Source organism: Gopherus flavomarginatus, chromosome 4 (genome assembly GCF_025201925.1).
Source record: "Gopherus flavomarginatus isolate rGopFla2 chromosome 4, rGopFla2.mat.asm, whole genome shotgun sequence".
In the NCBI taxonomy this organism is placed as follows: Eukaryota; Metazoa; Chordata; order Testudines; family Testudinidae; genus Gopherus; species Gopherus flavomarginatus.
In genome coordinates this window covers 40,376,178-40,397,268 of record NC_066620.1, presented here as the reverse complement: position 1 = coordinate 40,397,268, position 21,091 = coordinate 40,376,178, and the positions used below count along the sequence as shown (strand labels likewise).

Here is a 21,091-nt window from a genome sequence, read left to right as displayed (position 1 = left end):
TGATTAAAAGGTGTGTGTGTATTTGTATACACACACCTTAATTGGTATGTCTGGTGGAGTTTAGAGGGTATACAGCCATAGGTCCAAAGACTGTCAAATATTGTGACATAAAAAGAAAAGATTACTTTATATTATGGCAATGTTGTTACTTTTTAAATTTTAAAGCAGCAGAGAAAAGTGACTCATTGGAAATTGAATACACATCCCCAGTTAAGAGACTCCTTCAGGCAATAATTAAACTTAAGCCTGGAGTAACACATTGCCTGTAATAGGAGCCCTCTGTAGAAAAGAAAGAAAAATTGTAACTAGTCTTTTAAGTCACAATAGTTAGTTATTGAATTCTGTATTGAGATGTAATTATACCATACAACTTTTCACTTAAAAATAAAATGATAGCTAAACTCCTCTGTTGTAGCATAACCATGTAATGCAGTTTATATTTTAAAAAATTATATCCTCAGTGTAAACATGTTTTTTTTATATGTCCTTCTTCAGGAGTTTGACTCTGAGATGAGGAAAATAATGTGCAAGACACTTAGATTTGTTTCGCATTATTATGGAGCATCACTAGTGGTTTGTATATTCTTTTTTGTTGGGGGAGAAGAGGGATGGGCAGTATTTGTGAGATGAAACAATAATTAAAATAGATATATAAAACATCTAGATAAACATGATATGATTGGGACAAATCAGTAAGGCTCATGATGGCTTTCTCCATGAGTGAACCTGTTGAGTAGGGATGTTGGGGTCTGCAGAGGAAGTGTGGGGTATATCCAGTGAGTAAACCAACTCTTGAGGGTCCACCAGTCCGAATCCCTGCAGGGGACACACAGGGGCTATGCCCCCCATCACAGAACATGGTGTAAGCCACCCACAACAACATTGGTGTCCTGTGTCTCGCTGCGGTATTCCAGAAGAGGATGTCTTTCCCCATAGCTTTTCTGTGCAAGGTCCATTTACTGAAACTTTATATTAGGATGACACCTTCATATCTTATCTCTGCTACCAGATCTGTTAGAGTATTACACTTCTTACACCCACAACTCTGGATTATTTTAAGAGGTGATACAGGTAAAAGGCATAGATCACTCTTCCATCCAGGTAAAATAATATTTTCTTAGCATAAATGGAAAACTTTATCTTGCTACTGGAATTGTTACAAATTTCTTGTATAAACTCTGGATAAAATTCCTCATAGTGAATAAAATAATTCTGGTTAAAGGTAGTGACAACCAAATTAACAAATCTCCTAATTAATTTTAATGAGTTTCACTATTTTATTATGCCATATACTGTACATATTCTGTGGTATTTATTAAGTAAATAGACTAGGCTACATGCTAGCTACTGCAGGAAAATTGGCTTAAATGAGTGTGCATACATGCTTCAAAAGTAATAGTCACAATAGTTACAGCCCTATCTGAGCTCCCCTTGTGGACAGTCATCAGGCTGTTATATTAGACCCGAGCTTTGGATCCCACCTTTTTACGTCTACCGAGTCTGACATCATCCAGACATTGTCCCTGAATCTGGCCTTTCAGGCACACTTTTGTGATACAGACTCCAATGCTGGTATCCCTTCTTGGAATTTGGAACCCTGTGGTCCCAAGACTAGAGTGGGTCTCCCCAGCAACTAAAGCATGCCCTTTCCAGAGCTCCACATGTGTGGGCACTCCAACTTAGTTTATCCTTTCAGGGACTTTGTGACAATATGTTTTTGTATAATCAGCACATGGCAAGTGTTAGGCTAAAATGTACTTGTGTGTATGCATGAATTAGGATTGGTCTGGGAGGCCATATCTCAATATAGGCATAAACATGCCTCCCTTCAGCCTCTCCTATGGAGGACCTAGGGCTTGGTCCCATTGAAGCCAATGGCAAAATTCCCATTCACTTTGATACTGCAGGTCGAGAGCTCCAGAGAGCACCTCTTAGACCCTGTCTACCTGAGAAAGTTGTGCTAGTTTAGCTTAAGATGTGATTTTATATTGATTTAGTTAAACTGGTACAAAAAGCTAGTGGACACTCACTCTTATTTCATTTTACCAGTGACTTATTTTGGTTTAGCTTGAATTGATTCCTAATTGACTTAACATATAATGAAATAATTGATTCCTAATTGACTTAACATATAATGAAATAAACTTGGTTTAAACTGATATAAAAATGTCAGTATAGCCCTTTGGATTGATTTAGCATCACACCTTAAGGTAAGGCAGTGCAAACTTTCTCATGTAGCCAAGGCTTGAGAGCTGTACTTTACGTCCTCTACAACTGAAGTTTCAGTGAAGCATGGGGGAGTTCTCAGAAAGGCCATCATTGCAGCAGCCATCCTCCACTGTGTACCAGAGCTAGAGGGTAGGTTTTTGTTCTGGTTTGTGGCGTGTGCATTTGTGAACTCCTAACCAGAATTTGATCCTTACGATTAGATTTCACTAAATTTAGAAGAATGTTAAAGTGTCCTTTAAGCCTCTGTGTGGCCTAGGTCAGTTAAAAATACTTGACCCTTAAACTGCTGTCTGAGGACCAAATCCTGATCCTACTGAAATAAGTGGCAGAAGTTCCATTCTTTTTCAGGTGATGTCTGTTCCATTGTAGGTGTGTATATACCTTGTGCATGTTGTCAGAGAAATTTTTCCCTCAGTGGTACTTGTCGGGGTGGCAACGACATGCTGGTATAAGGGAGCAGAGCTTCCCTGACCCCCCTCAGTACTTTCTTACTACCAGTGACAGTTGTTGGAGTGATCTCAGACTTGTTGGCATAAGCTTCCCTCATTCTTTTGCATATATACCCTGTTATTGTTAGGAGGTAGTTAGTTAGTTAGTTAAGTTTAAATTAATTTTAGCTAGCTTTAGTGATAGATTTTAGTCCTAGGTCACTTTGGACTAGTTTTCATCTTTTGGTATTGATACCAAAATGATGCTACACTCACCAGGTTTTAAGTTCTGCCGCACTTACGCTAAGCCTGTGCTGATCGGTGACCCACACCCGGCCATTTGAAATGTTTGGCAGAATCCTACATATGTGACAAATGTCGAGGTTTGTAAGGGATTTAAGCCCCAGTGAAAGAAAGGTAGAGTGGCAAGGCTCAAATGTTTGCTCGTGGACGCAGCACTTTGTCCCCCATTGGACTTGTTTCATGCAAAGAGTGCCCCAAGTACATCAGCCTTAGTGCACAGTGCAGCGGAGTTGTCCGCAGCGCCTCAGTCCCATTCAGTGATACTGCAGAAAAGGCTTAGATCCTTCTCAGGCTCAATACCTCAATCGGGGATGTCGGTACCGAATCCTAGTAGAGGCAGAGACTCTAAGACGTTCAGGGGAGAGTCTGTTGCTGGAGCAGTCTTCAGCTAAGAAGAAGGGATTGCCACCTCCAGAGCCTGTTCGAGGTCTGTTGAGGGCATCTCCTGAAAGATCTCTGTGACAGACCATCAGTCATTGCCTCTCCCATTCACCCCAGAGTCGTATGCAGCCCCAAGGGTCAAGCTTTGTCTCTCACTACCAGTATCCCCGGCAGTACAAGAAGGTTTACAGTCAGTACTGATACTTGCAGCACCTACCTTTCCATGTCAGAACTCACAGTACCATTCCCTTCCAAGCTTCCACAAAGGCCACTGCAGTCAAAGGGCAAGCCTCCAATGATATCTCCGGTACCACCATCCATAGGCTCAGGCTACCTATCCCCAGTCTCAACTGGTTCTACCTCCTAATGTCAGACATTTCATATTCTTCCTCTTCAGACTCAGAGGTGCATTCCTCTGTGTTCCATCCAAGACAGGGGCATATTGTCCATCTTAGAATTGGGGACTGCCAATCATGCAACAGTCAAGCACTAGCCACGTCCTTTTAAGGGATGATGGGCTGGTCAAAGTTGGGACCGAGGCCCATATGAGTGTCCATTCTGGACACTATGGGGCATCCTTCTTCTGGCTTGGACCTTCCTGCAACTTTCTCATTCTTTGTCATCAAGACTGCTATGGGGGCATTGGAACGAAGAGCATCATTAGCTGGTTCCCAGTATCAAAATCAGTACCAAGTGCCCAGAAGTCACTCAGGTGGCTTCCCCACCACAAGTCAAGGAGCAGCCACCAACTCAGAATCTTGTGGTGTCCTCTTTTTCATCTCCAGACGAGGCTGTTGAGGCAAATCACTACCACCAGAAAACCCCAGGGCTCATCTGTTGAGAAGAGTGGTACAGATGTCAGTGCTTCCCTGTACAGTTTTCCATAAAGTTTATCTCTTCCCTCACCCAAATTTTTTCATGAAGGTGCTTTCTAATTTTCATGTTAAACAGGCAATCTGTTTGCCAACATCATTCCCAAAACCCCATGTGCATAGAGATAAGGAGAGACTTAATTGACTGGATGTGAAAGGGGCCTTAACTTTCTCCCTGGAGCGTACTAACTCCTTTAGATCTTCCATGCAGTTGTTCATTGCAGTATAGGGCAAGGCTAAGGGTCAGTCAGTTTTCACTCAGAAAATCTCATCCTGGATCTCCTTGTGAATTCGTGTATGCTACCAGTTGGCTAATATAGCCCCATCAGCTAGAGTATTGGCTCATTCTACTAGAGCACATGCAACTTCAGCTGCTTTTTTGGTGCAAATGCTGATCATAGACATTGTAAAGCAGCGACTTGGTCATTAGCCCACATTTTTGCTTCTCATTATGCCATTTCCCATCAGTTCAAGGATGAAGCCAATTTCAGATGGGTTGTCCTACAGTCACTGTTCAGAGACACTCCAAGCCACTTCCATGTTTGTCTGCTTATGAATCACCTACAGTGGAATGCACATGTTCAGACGAAGAAAAAATGGTTATATACTTTCTGTAAGTGTTGTTCCTGGATATGTGTTGTACATGTGCATTCCATGGCCCCGCTTCCTTTCCCTTTCTATCGGAATCTATCTGGTATGAAGGAACTTCAAGGGGCAGAAGTGGCTCCATCCTCTTATACCAGCATGCGGTGGCATATGGTGACAGAAGGGCTCTCAAGTTGTCCCAATGGGTATTGCTGAGGGAAAAAGTTCTCCCAAATCTGTACATGAGGAACGTGCACACCTACAGTTGAATGCAAACATCTTGAAAAACAACAGTTACAGGGAAGTAAGTAACAGTTTCTTTCTTCATTAGAATAGGATTTGGCCCCGGAAGATATAGGTTTGCTGTTGAAAAACAAGTCAGAAACTGAGAGAGGATGCTGCTTGAAAAAGTGTTTTAGGAGCCCTCTTCCGAGTAATTTGTACTATCAACCTTATCCTGCCACTGACTATAAAAATGCTTTTTATCATATGATTTAAGTCCCAAGAACACGTTTATAGTTGTTTGTTACATTACACCTCTGAGTGTTCATAGTATTCTGGACAATTTTCACTGTAGTTGAAAGGTTTAATAATTCATTAATCTTTTGCAAAGGTCTGTCTCTCTTAGTTTAAACAGTATAAATAAAAAATGTGAACCCATGCAATATTGCAGAATTCTGTCTTCTGTTCTTTCTTGAATGTAGGTTTTTATTTTGTCTTGGTATCTGTAGTCACTGACAAATACATTAGTCCTTTAAACAGGGTGGGGCAGAGTTGGATGCCAAATACCAGTGTAAATTGGGAGTAACTGTAATGAAGCCAATTAATTTGCACTACTGTAACTGAGGCCTGGTCCACACTAGGAATTTACGTTGGTATACTTACATCTCTAAGGTGTGTGAAAAATCCACACCCAAGAGACATAGCTATATTGACCCTAACCCCTGGTGTAGACAGTGCTAGGTTGATGGAAGTAGTTTTCCATCAACCTAGCTACGGCCTCTCGGGGAGGTGGATTACCTAAATTGATAGGAGAATCCGTCTCATTGGTGTAGGTAGCATCTACACTGAAGTACTACAGTGGTGAAGCTGTGCTGCTGTAGCATTTTAAGTGTAGAAGAGTCTTGATGTTAGACTGTGGCCCAATTTCTCTAGCTGTAATCCTCACGTGCACAAAACCTAATTTACATTACTAATTTTTGTGATGAAAGAGCATAACATGTGCTTTATTCTTCGATTTCTTTTAGTTTACCAGCAAATCTGAGGCCCTCCTGCTAAAAGCCCGTGTTCTTATTAATCATTTGGCATTTGGCTTTGACAGAAGGTAACAACTACTCTGCCCTACTATTGACAGTTTTGCACAGAGTTTATTGTTGGCTGTTCATAAGTATCTTTTCAAAGCTAGGTTTTCAACCCAAAAGGCATCAAAATATATTTTATCCAAAGATGCCATCTGTAAAAGAGTCTCACTCTTGAATTCTTACTCTTGAGTCTTGGCAGCTTAGAACAAGGCAGATGGAACTCCCTATGTTCTCAAGGATTTTTGGACCCTAAAGAGAATAGTAGTGGAGAGGACCACAGGCCACAACCAGCCACCCTTGATCATGTTTTTTAGCTGTATTTGACAGGTATTTGATTACTAATATGAACTTGGTTTCTTTTTTTAATCTGTTTAGCAAATCCATATCAGTGGATCAGAATAAACCATTGTTTATCCCAGCAGGATTGGATTCTCTAAATCAAATAGGTTGGTGAACTTCTTGTCCAACATTTTTATTGCTCAAATAGCTTATTAAAATGAGAGGAAACAAGTTTAAAACAGATGATAAATACTAATTTATACAAAATTGATTTAACCTGTGGAACTCAGTGTTACATTATATTATTGAGGCAAATAGTTTAGTAAATTTAAAAGAAGGATTAGAATTTTATATTCCTAAGAATAGCTTCTGTGGTTACACTGGTTTAAGATAAAAATTGTAAGGGTTTTTGGGCTTCATAATTCTAGTTGTGAGCTGATAACTGGTTTGCATTAAGTCTTACACAGTTAGTTTCATAATGGGGGACTTATACCTTCTTCAAGCTCATCTGCCACTTGTCACTGTTGAAGACAGAATACTATACTAGAAGGATCATTGGCTTGACATGATATGGTAATTTCAGTATTGTTGGGACAACATGCTGATGTCCTTCTATATCATGCTGTGATCTTTAGGACCACCACCTGCCTCTGACAGTGATATTGGAAAACTGCATGCACATACACCTGTGGATTTGTGGAAAAAAATATATGAAAAAACATTTCCACCTAAGGTATGTATTTTTATTTTTGCTGGACAGCTCCTTTCTTCATTCAGAACAGATGAGTAGTGCCTCCCATCTGTGGAATTCAGAGGCAGTTCAGTACTGTTGCTGGAAACTGCAGGACTAAAGGTCTGCCGTTTAGCTTAGGCATCAGAATTTCTGCTGCTAGCGGCAGAGCCAGTTTGCATTTCAATTTCTCCTGACCACTTTATTTTATAACTTAATATTTATTTGCTTTTGTGTAGTAGTGACTTAATTTCAACGTCTAAGTCCTTGTTCCCTCTTCTCAGCTGAAGAATCAGTGGAACACTGAGGCTTTAATCCTCTGGTTTATCTGAAATAGCACCCCTCAAGTGGGCTTCCATCTCCCCCATCCCCCAGAAGTAGAGAAGCCCTGCAAGCAGTGACTCAAATTCAAGACATGCTATAGGTAGCTTTTCTGGAGCCTCTCAGGTTGAACTATGCCCTGCTGCCACAAGCCCTTCCTCTGCTACTGTGTGGGGCTTTGAGTTGGATCGGCATGCTAGGGCTTTACTCCTAGCCCAAAGCAGCTATTCCACTGTGGCAAGCATTGACCAGGAGCATGAGGATTCCCAAGGAGATACGAACCCCTTGCAGCCTGCTATGGGGTAAGTCTGGCAAACTGCAGAGACTTCAGGTCCTAAAAAGAGAAAACAAGCATTCCTTTCATAAGTGTTCCCTTTGTAAATCAAGTTTGGATTGTTTTCTAAAAGATCTGCTCTAGGAATTTTGTGGGGGAAATTCTGTGGTTTGTGTTATACAGGGGGTCAGACTAGATCATCACAGTGGTACCTTCTGGCCTCAGAATCTATGAATAAAGAAGTAATTAGTATTGTTAATGAGAAAGTGTGTAAAAATCAACTTTTTTAACTTGATAGACCACTAAGGAACCTCCAGTGCATCTGCAGAAAAGACCAAACTGCTGGGGATGAATCTTGTGGCCTAAATACTAAGTTTGCTGCTTCACAAATGAATATATTGCATTGAATTGTCTGAGTGATGGATGATAAATGCTTATTTTCTTGCATGAATTTGCAAGACTGTATTATGTTCCTCAGACTCTTTACTAAGTATTCTGTTAAAGCACTGAAAGTTAAACTTTATGATTTGGTCTTTTTTATCCTTTTTTTTTTTTCTTCTTCAAATTTCAGAGTATTAGGGACTTAAAAGATGTCAATGATCCTGCCCAGGATCCACAGTATGCTGAGTATGAAGTTGATGCAATGCGAACTCAGAAGAATCAGGTACATTATTGTGTTGCTGCTCATGTTACTGTAATCAGCTGCCCCTAATACTCATTAGCATTTCCAAGGCAGTTAGTATGTATACCCATAGAATCTACATTTGGCTTTTGAGAACCAAACTGAAACCATCTGACCCTAGTTGGTTGATCTTTCTCCTCTCTTCTCACTCTTGGAATGTGATCGTGACCAGCACTTAGATGTTGTCTTAAAGTTCTGTGTTTTGTTGTTGGGTCAGACATGAACAGTTCATTGGCTACCTTCCGTGAACCCTCTTCAAGTATGCTTCTAACAGTATTGTTATTAAAAAAAAAATTCTTTCAGCATAAGAGCCGGTAGAGTCTGTTCCCTGATACCTGGGCTTCAGTTCTGCCATGTTTTGGAGAAATTGAGAGATTGGTTGTAAACATTTGGGTTCACTGATCCTCTTTTGCTGGGAATAAGGCAGGAAAATAAATTTGTGCAAAAATTTCATTCTGGTTGTAAATCAAGACTGAGATGTTCAGTCTCATTTATGTTGGTTTGCCTTGCAGTGATTCTCAGGAGGGGATAAATGTAGGGCAGGATACCCATCTGCTTTCACTTTATGCTTTTTAGTACACGATCAGGGGCTAATAAAGTTATCTCCATCCACACTATGATTAAAGACGAGCCTTGCTCATCCTTCTGATTGTGCATGTTTAACCAAGCTGACAGTACTCTGAGTTTAAAAGGAGGGGTCTAGCGACATTGAAAAACTTGGCATTTTCTATGAGGGACCCTTGATTGTGGAAATAGTTCCTCCTTTGGTCTACCCAAGCCCAATGAGTCGTTAGTTATAGAACTCAGGCAAAACAACCGAGGAAATGGTGTTGGGTTGTGGAAGTTTTACATCTTTTCGTCTACATTTTTTATTTTAAGTTGGTGTTTGTGAAGGGTACTGGATTGATGGGTTTGGTGACTGAAGTTCTTCATTAACAGCAAAGGGAATCTATCCTGACATGTTGCATGTAACCCTTCTGCCAGGTGGAGCCAGCAGCAACAAGGGCTGGGTTCAGTATCTAGGGGTTCCTTTTCAACAGTACAACACAAAACTGGCTTGACCCCCACCCAGTGGGGACAATTACACACCACCCCCTGGGCTCCTCTAAGAAGCAGTACTTCCCCTCTCACAAGAACAGAGTCTGAGTGTAGCAAAAGCTTTTAATAAAAGGAGGAAATTCAGTCAGCATTAATTTGGGAAAACACCACATCTAGGGTTCATAAACACAAACCATTAGCAAAACATCCACCCCCAAGTAAGTTGATCAATGTCCTTTACTGCTCAAGGTCTTAAGTCCAGCAATCCAAAAGTCCCTTCAACGTGCCTGTCCGTTCTCTGTACCCCACTCACACTTGCTGTCCTTGGCCAGTGCTGCCCCAGAGTTCAGAGGTTCATCCACAGAGTTCACCTCCCACTCTGTGTGGAAGGCAGGGGTGGTGGTAGAGGAGGCATCTTGCATGCTGCACTGCTCAGGCACTTGGTTGTCGCCCCTACAGCCGATTGCTAGGCTTCTGCAGAGCTCTGCTGTGGCCCTCTCCACCAGCTTCTCTTCTGGCCGCTTGCCATGACTCTCTGCCAGCTGCCCACTCACCAAGATGTCTTCAGGGCCCACACACACACACTTAAGACAGCTTTCAGTGATTTCAGCTGTTAGTGGGGGAGCCTCACTGCTGGTGCACACTGGGCAGTCTCTTGCCCTAGAGACACTGTCCCAAAGTAGGTCTAATACTTAGACCTAGGTATCAGTGATTTCAGCTCTGCAGAATGTAACAAGACTCTCAGTTGAGTCTAAATTAGCTCTTTCATTATATCAGGGAGAGAGGAAGGGTCAAATGGGCTCCACTGGGTACAAATACCTATCCCCACCTTTTCTCAGCTGATTGGGCTTTGGAATCCATGTCCTCTGCCTAGCAAGTGCTGTTCAGTTGAGGGTGAGTCCCTTCATTGGGGTATGCCAGGTACAGTTCTGCTGCCCTCGATTCACACAACAAAGATAACACTTTATTACTCCTGCCCCAATAACAAGGAGACTGGGGAATCCAACACCAGCCACAAGTGATCATTTGGGCAAACATATCATGCTGAGCACCTAGGCAGGATGGGTGTGTCCATGCAAACAAGATCAGCTTCTGAAGTCTTTTTCCACAGCTCACCACTAGATGTCAGAGGAGAGCTCATCTAGACTCTGCTTACATGCATAAGCCTTGAATTACAGGAACCACCTGTAAGTGTGAAAGGATAGGTCAGTCTGTTTCCCATTTATTCCTTAGCAACTCTGCTCTGTATACCAACAAGTTTGCCATTTGGATTTGATGATGTAGAAACCTGTCCACTGGAAACTGGCCTGAGACTATTAGGCTGTCTTCCTGTAGGTAGAGCCCCATGGAATGCTCTTTATTTTTTATAACTTTCCTTTTTATTTTTTTGGAATTTCGTTTTATTACTCCTGAGGTGATAAAACATAATTCCTGAAAAAATCCTGTTTGGAAGGGGACCTGGAAAGTGAGCCCACCCTGCACTCATCCCACAGCAGAGACACCTGTCTCACAGGACTGGCCCCAGCTCCCCTCTGTGGACACTGTGATCTGGCACCTGCCTACCTTAGTGGTGCACTGACCCCATTTGCCAAGTCACAATGCTTAGGAAGCCAGGTCCAGTCCTGCAAGGCAGAAACCGTAGAAGCTGCCAGGTGAGTTTTTTCATTTGATGTCATTGGTTACATTTTTTTTCATTTTATATTGTGTTCTTTGATATTTGTGAAACATGTGGGACTCTGCCTATAGGACACCAAACAGCCCAACAGTGGTAACAAATTTTGGTTACCATTAACATGGGCTGGCTTTGTATCCTATTACCAATGTCCTGAGCCATCCAATCCTACTCATTAGCTCAGGCCTTGCATAATATTTTCTGCTTGGGGATGGGAGCATGTGACTTGTCATTGTCATTTTTTTATTTAGTACAATTTCACATTTTGATTGTGAAAATAATGTGTTTCATGCTGTTCTGTTTACTACAAGGACACTTTATTGTTTAGAGGTGTGAAGACTGTTTCACACAGCTTTGATACCTTCTTTTCACAAAACTAGATTAGGTTATTTGGTTTAAAGTAGGTTACTTTGGTTTAAACAAAGTTTTATAACAGTCATCTAAGATGGTAGACGTGGAAGACCTTTGAAAAGCTATGATTATAAAAGCGTAGATATCATAGTTTTTCAAGCAACCGCTCCTAAGATGAAAGGCACGTTTACAGAAATGCACTGCAACTAATCTAAAGTAATCCCACATTTATTGTAGCTAATTTAATCTTTTAGCATACCAGTAAAGATGAGCCTAATTAGTATATTAATACTGCTATCATAGTCATATAGTGTTTACTTATTGCCAAGGAATAACCCGTAAGTGAATATGCACACTGCAGAGTGCCTCAGGTATGCTAGGTTACTTAAAGCAATTAACCTGCAGTTACCTGTCCAAGAATGTATACATATAAAGCATACTGTATGATATCAAAAATAAATGAGTGTAAAGAATTCCTTATGGACTGTGAACTTACATATCTGTATTTAATTGTTAACCCAATACAGTGATTATATATATCTGTTATGTTAACAGTTGTCTTAGAGATCATTGCATATTAAAGAAATTTTTAATCTATATGCTAATATGGAATTTATAGGGTAATTTCTTACTAAATATCTTTAGCTTACAATTGTATTAAACTTGTTATTATAGATAGTGTTTTTTATCTAGTAAAAGAAGATACTGGTAGGTGTTGATTAAATCATATTGAAAATTAATTTTCTGGTTTTAAGCGAAAAAAAGACTGGTATTTTAAAGACTTCCGTCTGTTTTATAAGGGCATTGGAAGTCAATGCAGCTTCTTTTAGTGGTACTGCTACAAAAAAAATCTAGACATTAAATGAGAAGTTTCATTCAAAAGAAAATTACTTTAGTTATTTGCAGCTGTTTACTAAAATTTTCTGTCTATATGTTCAATTATTATAAGATTATTGCTACATTTGCACTGTTTTTATGAAAATAACCTTTTATGATCTTTGAATTTCATTTGATGTTAAATGCAGTAAGATAGCAGTATACATCTAAAAGAAAACAGTGCTCTGGCTACATTCAATTTTTAAATGTCTGAAAATTTCCCATAACTATGTGAAAATGGGTACTGAATCCATTCCTATCTTAACAGCAAAATATTACATGCTGTAAAAGTCTAATTTTCTTTCTTTTTAGATTCTTATATTCAATAAATTGTTACGGTATATATTTTTAAATACAGAGAGGAACATTTATAGAAAAATTTATACCATAAAACAGTGCTTTGTGTTTCTCAGAGAGTCATTCAGATACTGTAGAATACATTTGTTTTCCATTTAAATATACACTTTCATTTAAACACATTTATTTCAAATTATTTCATGTGCAGTTTTGGACTCAGGGTGACAGTCCGTTTACTTTTTTTCCTTTAAAGCTTTGTACTAAGCCATTACAGCAAAATTTAGCCAGGACCATGTCTACCCTTGTGTTGGTACAGCACCTAGCATAATGAAACCCCATTCCTGGTCAGCGCTTCTTGGTACTATTGTAATATAAATTACAGGTGACATGTAGCAAAGCCTGTAGTTACAATTGTCCAACACTTCCAATTATAAGATGCTGTTTTCAGCTATTTACAACTTTGCCAAATTTTAGCCATTCTGGCTGAAATTTGCTGTGCTTCATGCCTGCCTCAGTCTGAGGGTTTTTTGGGAAAGTTTCAGCAAAAATGGTTCAGCCATTTCCTGCAATAATATTAGGGGAAAATACATTGTTCTTCAAGGAGTGTTTCTCTGGGTGCTCCGCTTTAAGTGAATCAGTGCCCCTGTGCATGTAATCACAGATTTTTAGTAGCAGTGCCTGCTTGTGTTGCGCATCTGCTGTCCCCATCTCGTGCCGCCTCTGGCTGTTACATAGCACTGTGTGACCAACCCCCCTCAGTTCCTTCTCTACCGCCCTCGGCTTGAGACAGAGCACTTAGCAGTGCCTCTGTACTTTATCTTTTCTCTGCTTTTTACTTTAAAATACTAGTTTAGTTAGTCAGTAGTCTACTTTCTCTTTCTCATTTATTTTTCTTTTTTAAAAAACTTTTTTCTTATCTTAGAAATTTAAGTTTCAGTTATTAGGATACCCCTTAGTGTAGTATAGTTACCCTCTCTCACTGGAGAAACCACAATCTGAGGGGCATGCCCAGGTCCCCAGGTTTTAAACATTGCCTCACTTGCCACTCCTCAATCCTGGTGTCTGACAGGCACTCACAATGTGTCCGCTGCCTAGGTGAGACACACATATCTCAAAAGTGCTCCCATAGCCATAATCTGAAAGCCCATGCCAGGAAACGAGAAACACCAAATTATCTACCTTACTGTCCATCTCCCCATGACCTTGAGCATGGAAACTCAGAGAGAAGTTACAGAGACAATCCTCATGGGGGAGGGCAGGGACATTTACAAAACTATATCCTGTCTGGTACCCTTCTTGACCCTTTCAGAACCCCATGCAAACTTGGCCTTTCTAGGCTCCTTTAGAAATGCACTTTGGTCACAAGATTCTGTCCACTCAATTGTCCAGACAGTGATCTCTCCCTCTAGACCCCAGGAGAGGCCACCTGATTCATCAGGCACATAAAGTGGCTGACCCTGGGAGTGACCAAAGGATTTACAGGAGCCAGATGCCCTGCCAGGCCTAAAGGTCATCTCATCATCTTCTCCCAACAAGGCTGTGACCTCCCAGAATGACTCCAATGCGTGTGTTTACTGATGTGTCTTTAAGGAACTTCTAAGAAGGATGGCTGACACCTTGAGATCAGAGTGGAAAAAGTGCAGGAGAATCCTTACAAAGTACTTGACATCCTGCACTCCTCAGTCCCCAGTAGATTTGTAATGCCAATAAATTGAGTCTTGTTGGAAAGTACCTTTGACAAACTCCTGCCTTTGTAGACCCTACCTCCAAGGAAGTGGACCACTGCTATCAGATACCTTCCAAGGGCTTGGAGTATTTCTATAGCTATCTGACACTTGGCTCGTTGCTCATGGTTGCCATTCAGGAGAGGTCAAACTAGCAGGGATCACCTAAGTAATTCCCAGGGATAAGGACCCTAAAAACCTGGCCTCTTCAGGAGGGAATCATACTTGTTTGCCAGTTTGCAGATGAAATCTTCTACTCATTAGACTGGTGGAAGGACCCTCAACATGTCTGCACCAGAGTACCCATCTCATCTCTTTCCTGCATGACAATGTTAACAAACGTATCCCATAGACATAGGATGAGGAGCCCATCTGGACCACCTTCAGACCCAGGGTCTTTGGTCTTCCCAAGGGCTGATGCTTCACATAAACATTGTAGGTTTGAGAGGTGTTCAGTTGGCATACATAGCTTTTCTGTGGGTACTTCAAGGTACCACGGTACACATGTCAATGTACTATATACTCAAACAAGGAAGGGCTTGCTCATCGCCACTGTGCCAAGTGGCAATTCACCTTTGGGACTGGTGCATTGATCTCCAGTGCTCTACCTGGAGCACCACACATGGTAGCTCAAGGACTCCATTCTTCAAAATATCATCTGCAAGTAGGTGTATGGAGTGAAGGCCTGTAGCTGTGCCTGGAAACAGCTAGCTAACTGCAGCAGAAAACCCTGCGTGGCCAAATCGCCTGATTGACTGAGAGGCATTGCCAGGACTGCTCTTAAGCCCAGCAGTAGCACTTGGCCAGTGGCTGCTCAATGCTTATGCCCGCAGCTGCGATCTCTCCTCTGCCTGCCTTGTTCCCTGCCTTGCTCCAAGCCTGTTCCTATCCTTGTACTAGGCCTTTCTCCTGCCCTGCTCCAGTTCTCAGCCCTTCTCCCCTGCTCAGTTTCTAATTCTGGGGACAGGTACTTCAAATAATTTCATGGATCTGGAGTTTGCCCAGGCACATAATATCCTGCAAGCTCTTCCCGACTTCACGGAGGCTATTGATAGATTGCTCTTCTTTGAGGCCGGTCACCCACCAAACGACCTCCTTAGAAGACATCAACTGTAACGATCACCATGAAGTCCTCCAGTTCAGTTTGATCTGTGGACCTCACACTCTCCAGTTGTTCTTGACATTCCATGGCTTATCACCTTTGACCTAGGTATCCGCTGGTCAACTGGAATGGTTCTTTTTAATTCGCCATACTGCTGGCAGTCTTGTCTTCCAGAACCTGGCCAGAGGTCCTTTACAGCTCTACCTGTCCCCCAAGAGATCTCAATACCAAAAGAGTTAGTCTGGACAGAAACGTGGCAGCCTTGACTACTCTCCCAACTGCCTTGGGAACACCCAGTAAGTATCAGGGTTTCACAGACGTGTTAAATAAAAAATGGCTGACATATTGCAACCACAACGCAGCTACATCTACTCGATTGACCTCCAGCCTGGAGAGGGGGTCCGTTTTGGGCAAATGTTATTCCCTCTTGGAGCCAGAGCTGCAAGCTCTCCAGAGCTATCTCAAGGAGAACTTTCAAAAGGGGTTTATATGCCCCTCCACGTCTCTGGCTGGGGCTCCTATCTTCTTTGTGAATAAGGATTGCTCTCAGCTTCCTTGTGTGGACTACCAGGCATTAAAATAAGGTTACAATCTGGAACTAGTACCTCAAATCTCATATTAGTGAGCTCTTTAAAAGAGTGCACTCACCCAGGATCATCTTCAAGCTTGACCTTCATGGAGCCCATAATCTAGTTAAGATCCAAGAAGGAGACTAGTGATGAATCACTTTCCATACCAGGTATAGGCATTTTGGATACCTAGTTATGCTTTTTGGCCTGTGCAACCCTCAGCGACCTTTCAGTACTTCATTAATGATACCTGCAGACACATGTTGAACCAGTTTGTGGTCATTTATTGTGGTGATATCCTTATTTTTTTCCCAAGGATGAGATGGTCATGATCAACATGTGCTCCATGTCTTAGAAAGGTTCCAGCAAAACCATCTGTACGTGAAGCTTGAGAAATGCGAGTTCAGCTGGGAAGCGGTTGAATTCCTAGGGTATATTGCCTCCCCAAAGGGACTAACTATTGACCCTTGCAAAGTGGCAGGCAGATCTGACTGGCAGGCTCCAAAGGACACATGCTGGGTACAGCAGTTCTTGGGTTTCACCAGTTTCTCCGAGTGTTTCATAAAAGGATTTTTTAGCCTGGTTGTCCCTATGATGGCGCTCCTGTGAAAAGGAGTACAGTTCATCTGCTCCTTGATTTGCTTTTGATCAGCTGAAGAGAGTGTTCATTCTTATCCACCTAGACTCCACCGCACCATCTACTGTGGAAGGCAACATCCCAAACTTTGCTATAAGCATGGTGTTGTATCAGCTAGTGGGCTCCCATAGTCAACTTCACCCCCGTGCCTTTTACTTCCATGGAAAAGACCGCAGTGGAAAAAAATTAACATCTGGGACAAGGAGTTATTGACAGTCCAGGTGGCACTGGAAAAATGGCATCACATACTGGAAGGAGCTTGATTTCCAGCCCAAATTCTCAAGGACCACATGAATCTAGAGTATCTCCAGTCAGGCAGCTGCCCCAATCAATGCCAGATCCACTGGTATCTCTTTTTCGCCCAGTTAGTCTTTTTGTTGTAATCTATCACTCAGGGGCTAGAAATGAGAAAATAGATCCCCTTGTCCTTCAAAGAGGAATACCTTGAGCCTGGCAAGGAACTTCCCTCTACAATCTTTAAAGGGTCCAACTTTGTCAACGGCTCAGTTGACAGAAATCTAATATCATCCATACATTCTCAGCTGCTCCGTGACCCCTTCATGAGTATGATCTGCCAGAGCTGGCTAACACAGATGCCCAGTCTGGGTCTGAACTCAGACTGCAGGATCTCCTCTACCACAAGGATTGTATTTATATTCCAGAGGGTCAGCCTAGACTCCAGTTCCTGCAACTATGTCATGACATGCCACTCACTTGTTACTTTGGCAAATCCAAGATGTGGGACCTGATATTGCAGAATTTCTGGTGGCCTGCTCTACAGGTATGTATCAAGGAGTGTGTAAGGGCTTGTGATCTTTTGTCGTGAACCAAGAGCCCATGCTCAAAACTGCTTGGCCATCTCCAGCCTTTGCTCATTCCCCCTCTAGCCTGGCCTAATGAATCTATAGATTTTATTTTGAAGCTGCCTATCACGAGTGCACGATGATTCTAGTTGTGGTCAATCTCACAAGCCAAACAGGACATTTTGTTCCATGCTGTTGCATCCCTACTGCCCCAGAAACAGCACACCTTTTTCTGAAGAATATCTTCCGCAACTCTGGGCAACCAATTGGCATAGTGTCAGACTGATGCCCTCAGTTTGTCTCCCATTTTTGGTCGAAGAGAGTCCTTCACCTCATCTGCCTACCACCTGCAGACTAATGGGCAAACAGAATGAGTCAACCAGATTCTAGAACAGTACCTATGTTGTTTCTTGAATTTCCAAAGGGATGCCTGTTTTTCTCTGCTCCACTATGTGGAATTCACCTATACCAATGCAACCCATGCCTCAACCCAACAAAGTCCATTCTTGGCAAGCTACAGTTTCTTTCCTGGGTTTGATCCTGATGTACCCACAAATGCCTCAATACATGCAGCTGCAGACTGGGCTGTCCACCTGGGCCAAATACACCAAGAGCTCAAGGAGTAATTGAAATACACAAAGGAAACTCACAAACATCATGCTGACAAGGGTCGCTGGACTGCCCCCAACCTAGCCATGGGGGACAATGTCTGGCTGTCTACCTGAAACCTCACGGTGGCCTGCCTGTCAGCCCAACTCGCTCACCAGTACCTGAGTCCATTCATAATCTTGGAATAAGTTGGTCCTATAGCCTTCAAGCTGCAAATACCCGCTTAGCTCAAGATCCATCTGGTATTTCACATTTCCCTCCCTAAGCACAATACTAAGAATATGTTCCAGCCCACCACCAGCATCCATAACTGTTAGGGGGCAAGAAGAATATTTAAACCGACAATGTCTGGACTCCAGGTGAGTTAGGGGAAAATTCCTGTACCTGGTGGACTGGGAGAGCTGCAGAGTAAACGACTAATCTTGGGAACTGGTTGAAAACATTCACACCTGGAGCAGCTACAGGACTTCCACTGGGCTCATCCTGAGAAATCAGGCCCTAGGCCTGCTAGGAGGCACCCTTGATGAGAGGAGAGAGAGTGTCAGGAATGACGGGTTGCAGCTGGGCCCAGGATCAGCTACCTAACTGCAGCTGAAACCCTAATTGGCCAGATCACCTGATTGACTGGGGGGCATTGCCACAACTACTCTTAAGCCCAGCAGTGGCAATTGACCAGTGGCTGCTCCATGCATATGCACACAGCTGTGATTGTTCCTCTGCCTGCCTTGTTCCGACTATTAGACATGACCCTCCTACACCCTGGTCTGTGACAGTAGGGGGACCTGAGAATACACTTGTTCACATCTGACCAGAACAAGAAGCATCACAGATTCAGCTCCTGTGTTGCTAAATGGAAGAGATTCCCTGTCTGGGTTATAGAGAAGCAGCAAACCCCTTTAGGAGCTCCATTTGCTGCCATCCTTGACTATCTGCTCACTTTAGAGCATTCAGATCACTTCAGCAGAGTACACTGTTGGCTGTCTCCACTTATCACCTGTTTGTTGAAGGCCATATTGTCTTCTCCCATCCAACCATGGCTAGGTTTCTCAATCGGCTTGATCAAGACTTCCTGACAATGAGAGAGACACGCACACACCCCATGCTCCTGGTACCCCAACATTGTTTTAACAAGTTTGATGGATCCTCCCTTCACACCCCTGGTGTCCTATTCTTTGTACAGTCTGTCCGTGAAGACAGTCTTTGTAAGTGACCATTACCTCAACCAGAATAGGAGAGATTCAAGCCCTTATGGTGCCTCCATACATAATATTCCACAAGGACAAAGTGGCTCAGGTGTCACTTACCTAAAGTGGTTTCTGAATTTCATCTTAATGACATGATTCACCTACATGTCTTCTTTCCCAAGTGTCAGACTAGTGGAAGAGAAACAAAATTTCATACCTTGGACATTGTTAGATGTCTCTCATATTACCTGGACAGAAAGAAGCAGTTTGGGAATTCTTCTAGACTGTTCCTGTCCTTTGCTGGCAGAATGAAGGAGCAACCTATCTCTATTCAAGGATTGTCAAAATGAGTTTTGGAACATGTTGAGGCACTCCTAGGTGGGCCTTTTAGACCTGCCTGGGCAGATTAGGACTGATTTCACCAGAAGCTAGGCAACCTGTGGTGCATCACTGCAAGGGATCCCAATTTCACAGATTTGTAAAGTTGCTATCTGGAGTTCAGTTCACACATTCACACAGCATTACTCCTTGATAAGGGGCTCCCGGTCAAATGCCTGCTTTGGTCGAATTGTCCTGAAGTAATTATTCTGGTAGACTTACCTCTAGGACATAAGTTAGTGCTTGTGAGTCACCAGACATGGAATACATATGAACAGTTATTGTAAGAACTATCAATTACTTACCCTACAATAACTATGGTTCTTTGAGATGTTTTGTCCACATGTATTCCCCAACCCACCCTTCTTCCTGCTACTATTGAGTCATTGTCAATTTGTATTCTTCAAGAGTAGGACAGGGTGGGCAAACTTTTTGGCCTGAAAGCCACATCTGGGTATGGAAATTGTATAGTGGGCCATGAATGCTCACGAAATTGGGGGTTGGGTTGCACGAGGGGCTGTGGGCTCTGGGGTGCTGGGACCCAAAGGTTTTGGAGGGCGGGAGGGGAATCAAGGTCAGGGCAGGGGGCTGGGGCGTGGGAGAGGGCAGGGGTGCAGGCTACAAAAGGCGCTTACCTCAATCAGTTCCCAGAAGCAGCGGCATGTCCCCTCTCCAGCTCCTATGCAGAGGCACGGCAGCGCAGCCAGGTGGCTCAGCACGCTGCCCCATCTGCACCACCCCTGCAGTTCCCGGAAGCAGCAGCATATCCCCCCTCCAGCTCATATGTGGAGGCGCGATGCTGGCGAGGCAGCTCAGCGCGATGCCCCATCTGCAGGTGCTGCCCCTGCAGCTCCCATTGGCCATGTTTCCTGACCAATGAGAGCTACAGAGCTGGTGCTTGGGGTGGGAAGAGCATGCGAAGCCCACGTCTGCCCCTACCCGTAGGAAGTGGGACATGCCACTGCTTCCAGGAGCCATGCGAAGCCACAGCACACACAGACGGGGCAAGCCCCTGACCCCACTCCCTGACGGGAGCTTGAGAGCCTGATTAAAAGGTCTGATGGACCAGACATGGCCTGCAGGCCGTAGTTTGCCCACCCTTGGTATAAGGACTAGAGGATGGCTGTGGCTGACCTGCCCCTTTAAGCCTATGGCTATGGGGTGCTAGAGGGTGCAGCTCCAACAGACACCACTTTTTAGAAAGTTTCCAGTCTCATGTGCATGGGGCACATATGCACTAAAAGTGGAATACATGTGGACAACACATCTTAAAGATCCAGTTACAATAGTGTAAGTAACAGTTCTATTTACAAAGATTAAATTTAAACTACTAGAACTCTTTTGACAAAAATGAACTCTGTTTCCATGGTAGCATCAGGCAGCAGGATGGAATGCTGAGAAGGCACACAGAAGTAGAGAGGCAGACTTTGTTTGAGCTGCCTCTGTGCTAACTGCATTGACAGGCT

The 21,091-nt window shown here is 43.0% G+C and overlaps 1 protein-coding gene across 3 annotated transcripts in view; it reads left to right on the top strand.

The window, feature by feature from the left end:
- DYNC2LI1 (dynein cytoplasmic 2 light intermediate chain 1) overlaps positions 1–21,091 on the top strand; it is a 47,517-nt gene that overhangs the window by 19,655 nt on the left and 6,771 nt on the right. For 2 of the 3 annotated variants that reach the window (XM_050951928.1, XM_050951929.1), the window contains 5 exons: positions 496–573; positions 6,046–6,122; positions 6,475–6,545; positions 7,014–7,111; positions 8,275–8,367. In XM_050951928.1, coding sequence (XP_050807885.1) covers positions 496–573; positions 6,046–6,122; positions 6,475–6,545; positions 7,014–7,111; positions 8,275–8,367 — 417 coding nt within the window. Of the gene's footprint in view, positions 1–495; positions 574–6,045; positions 6,123–6,474; positions 6,546–7,013; positions 7,112–8,274; positions 8,368–10,916; positions 11,076–21,091 lie in introns of all 3 variants that reach the window. The other variant, XR_007774161.1, reaches the window with a different exon arrangement.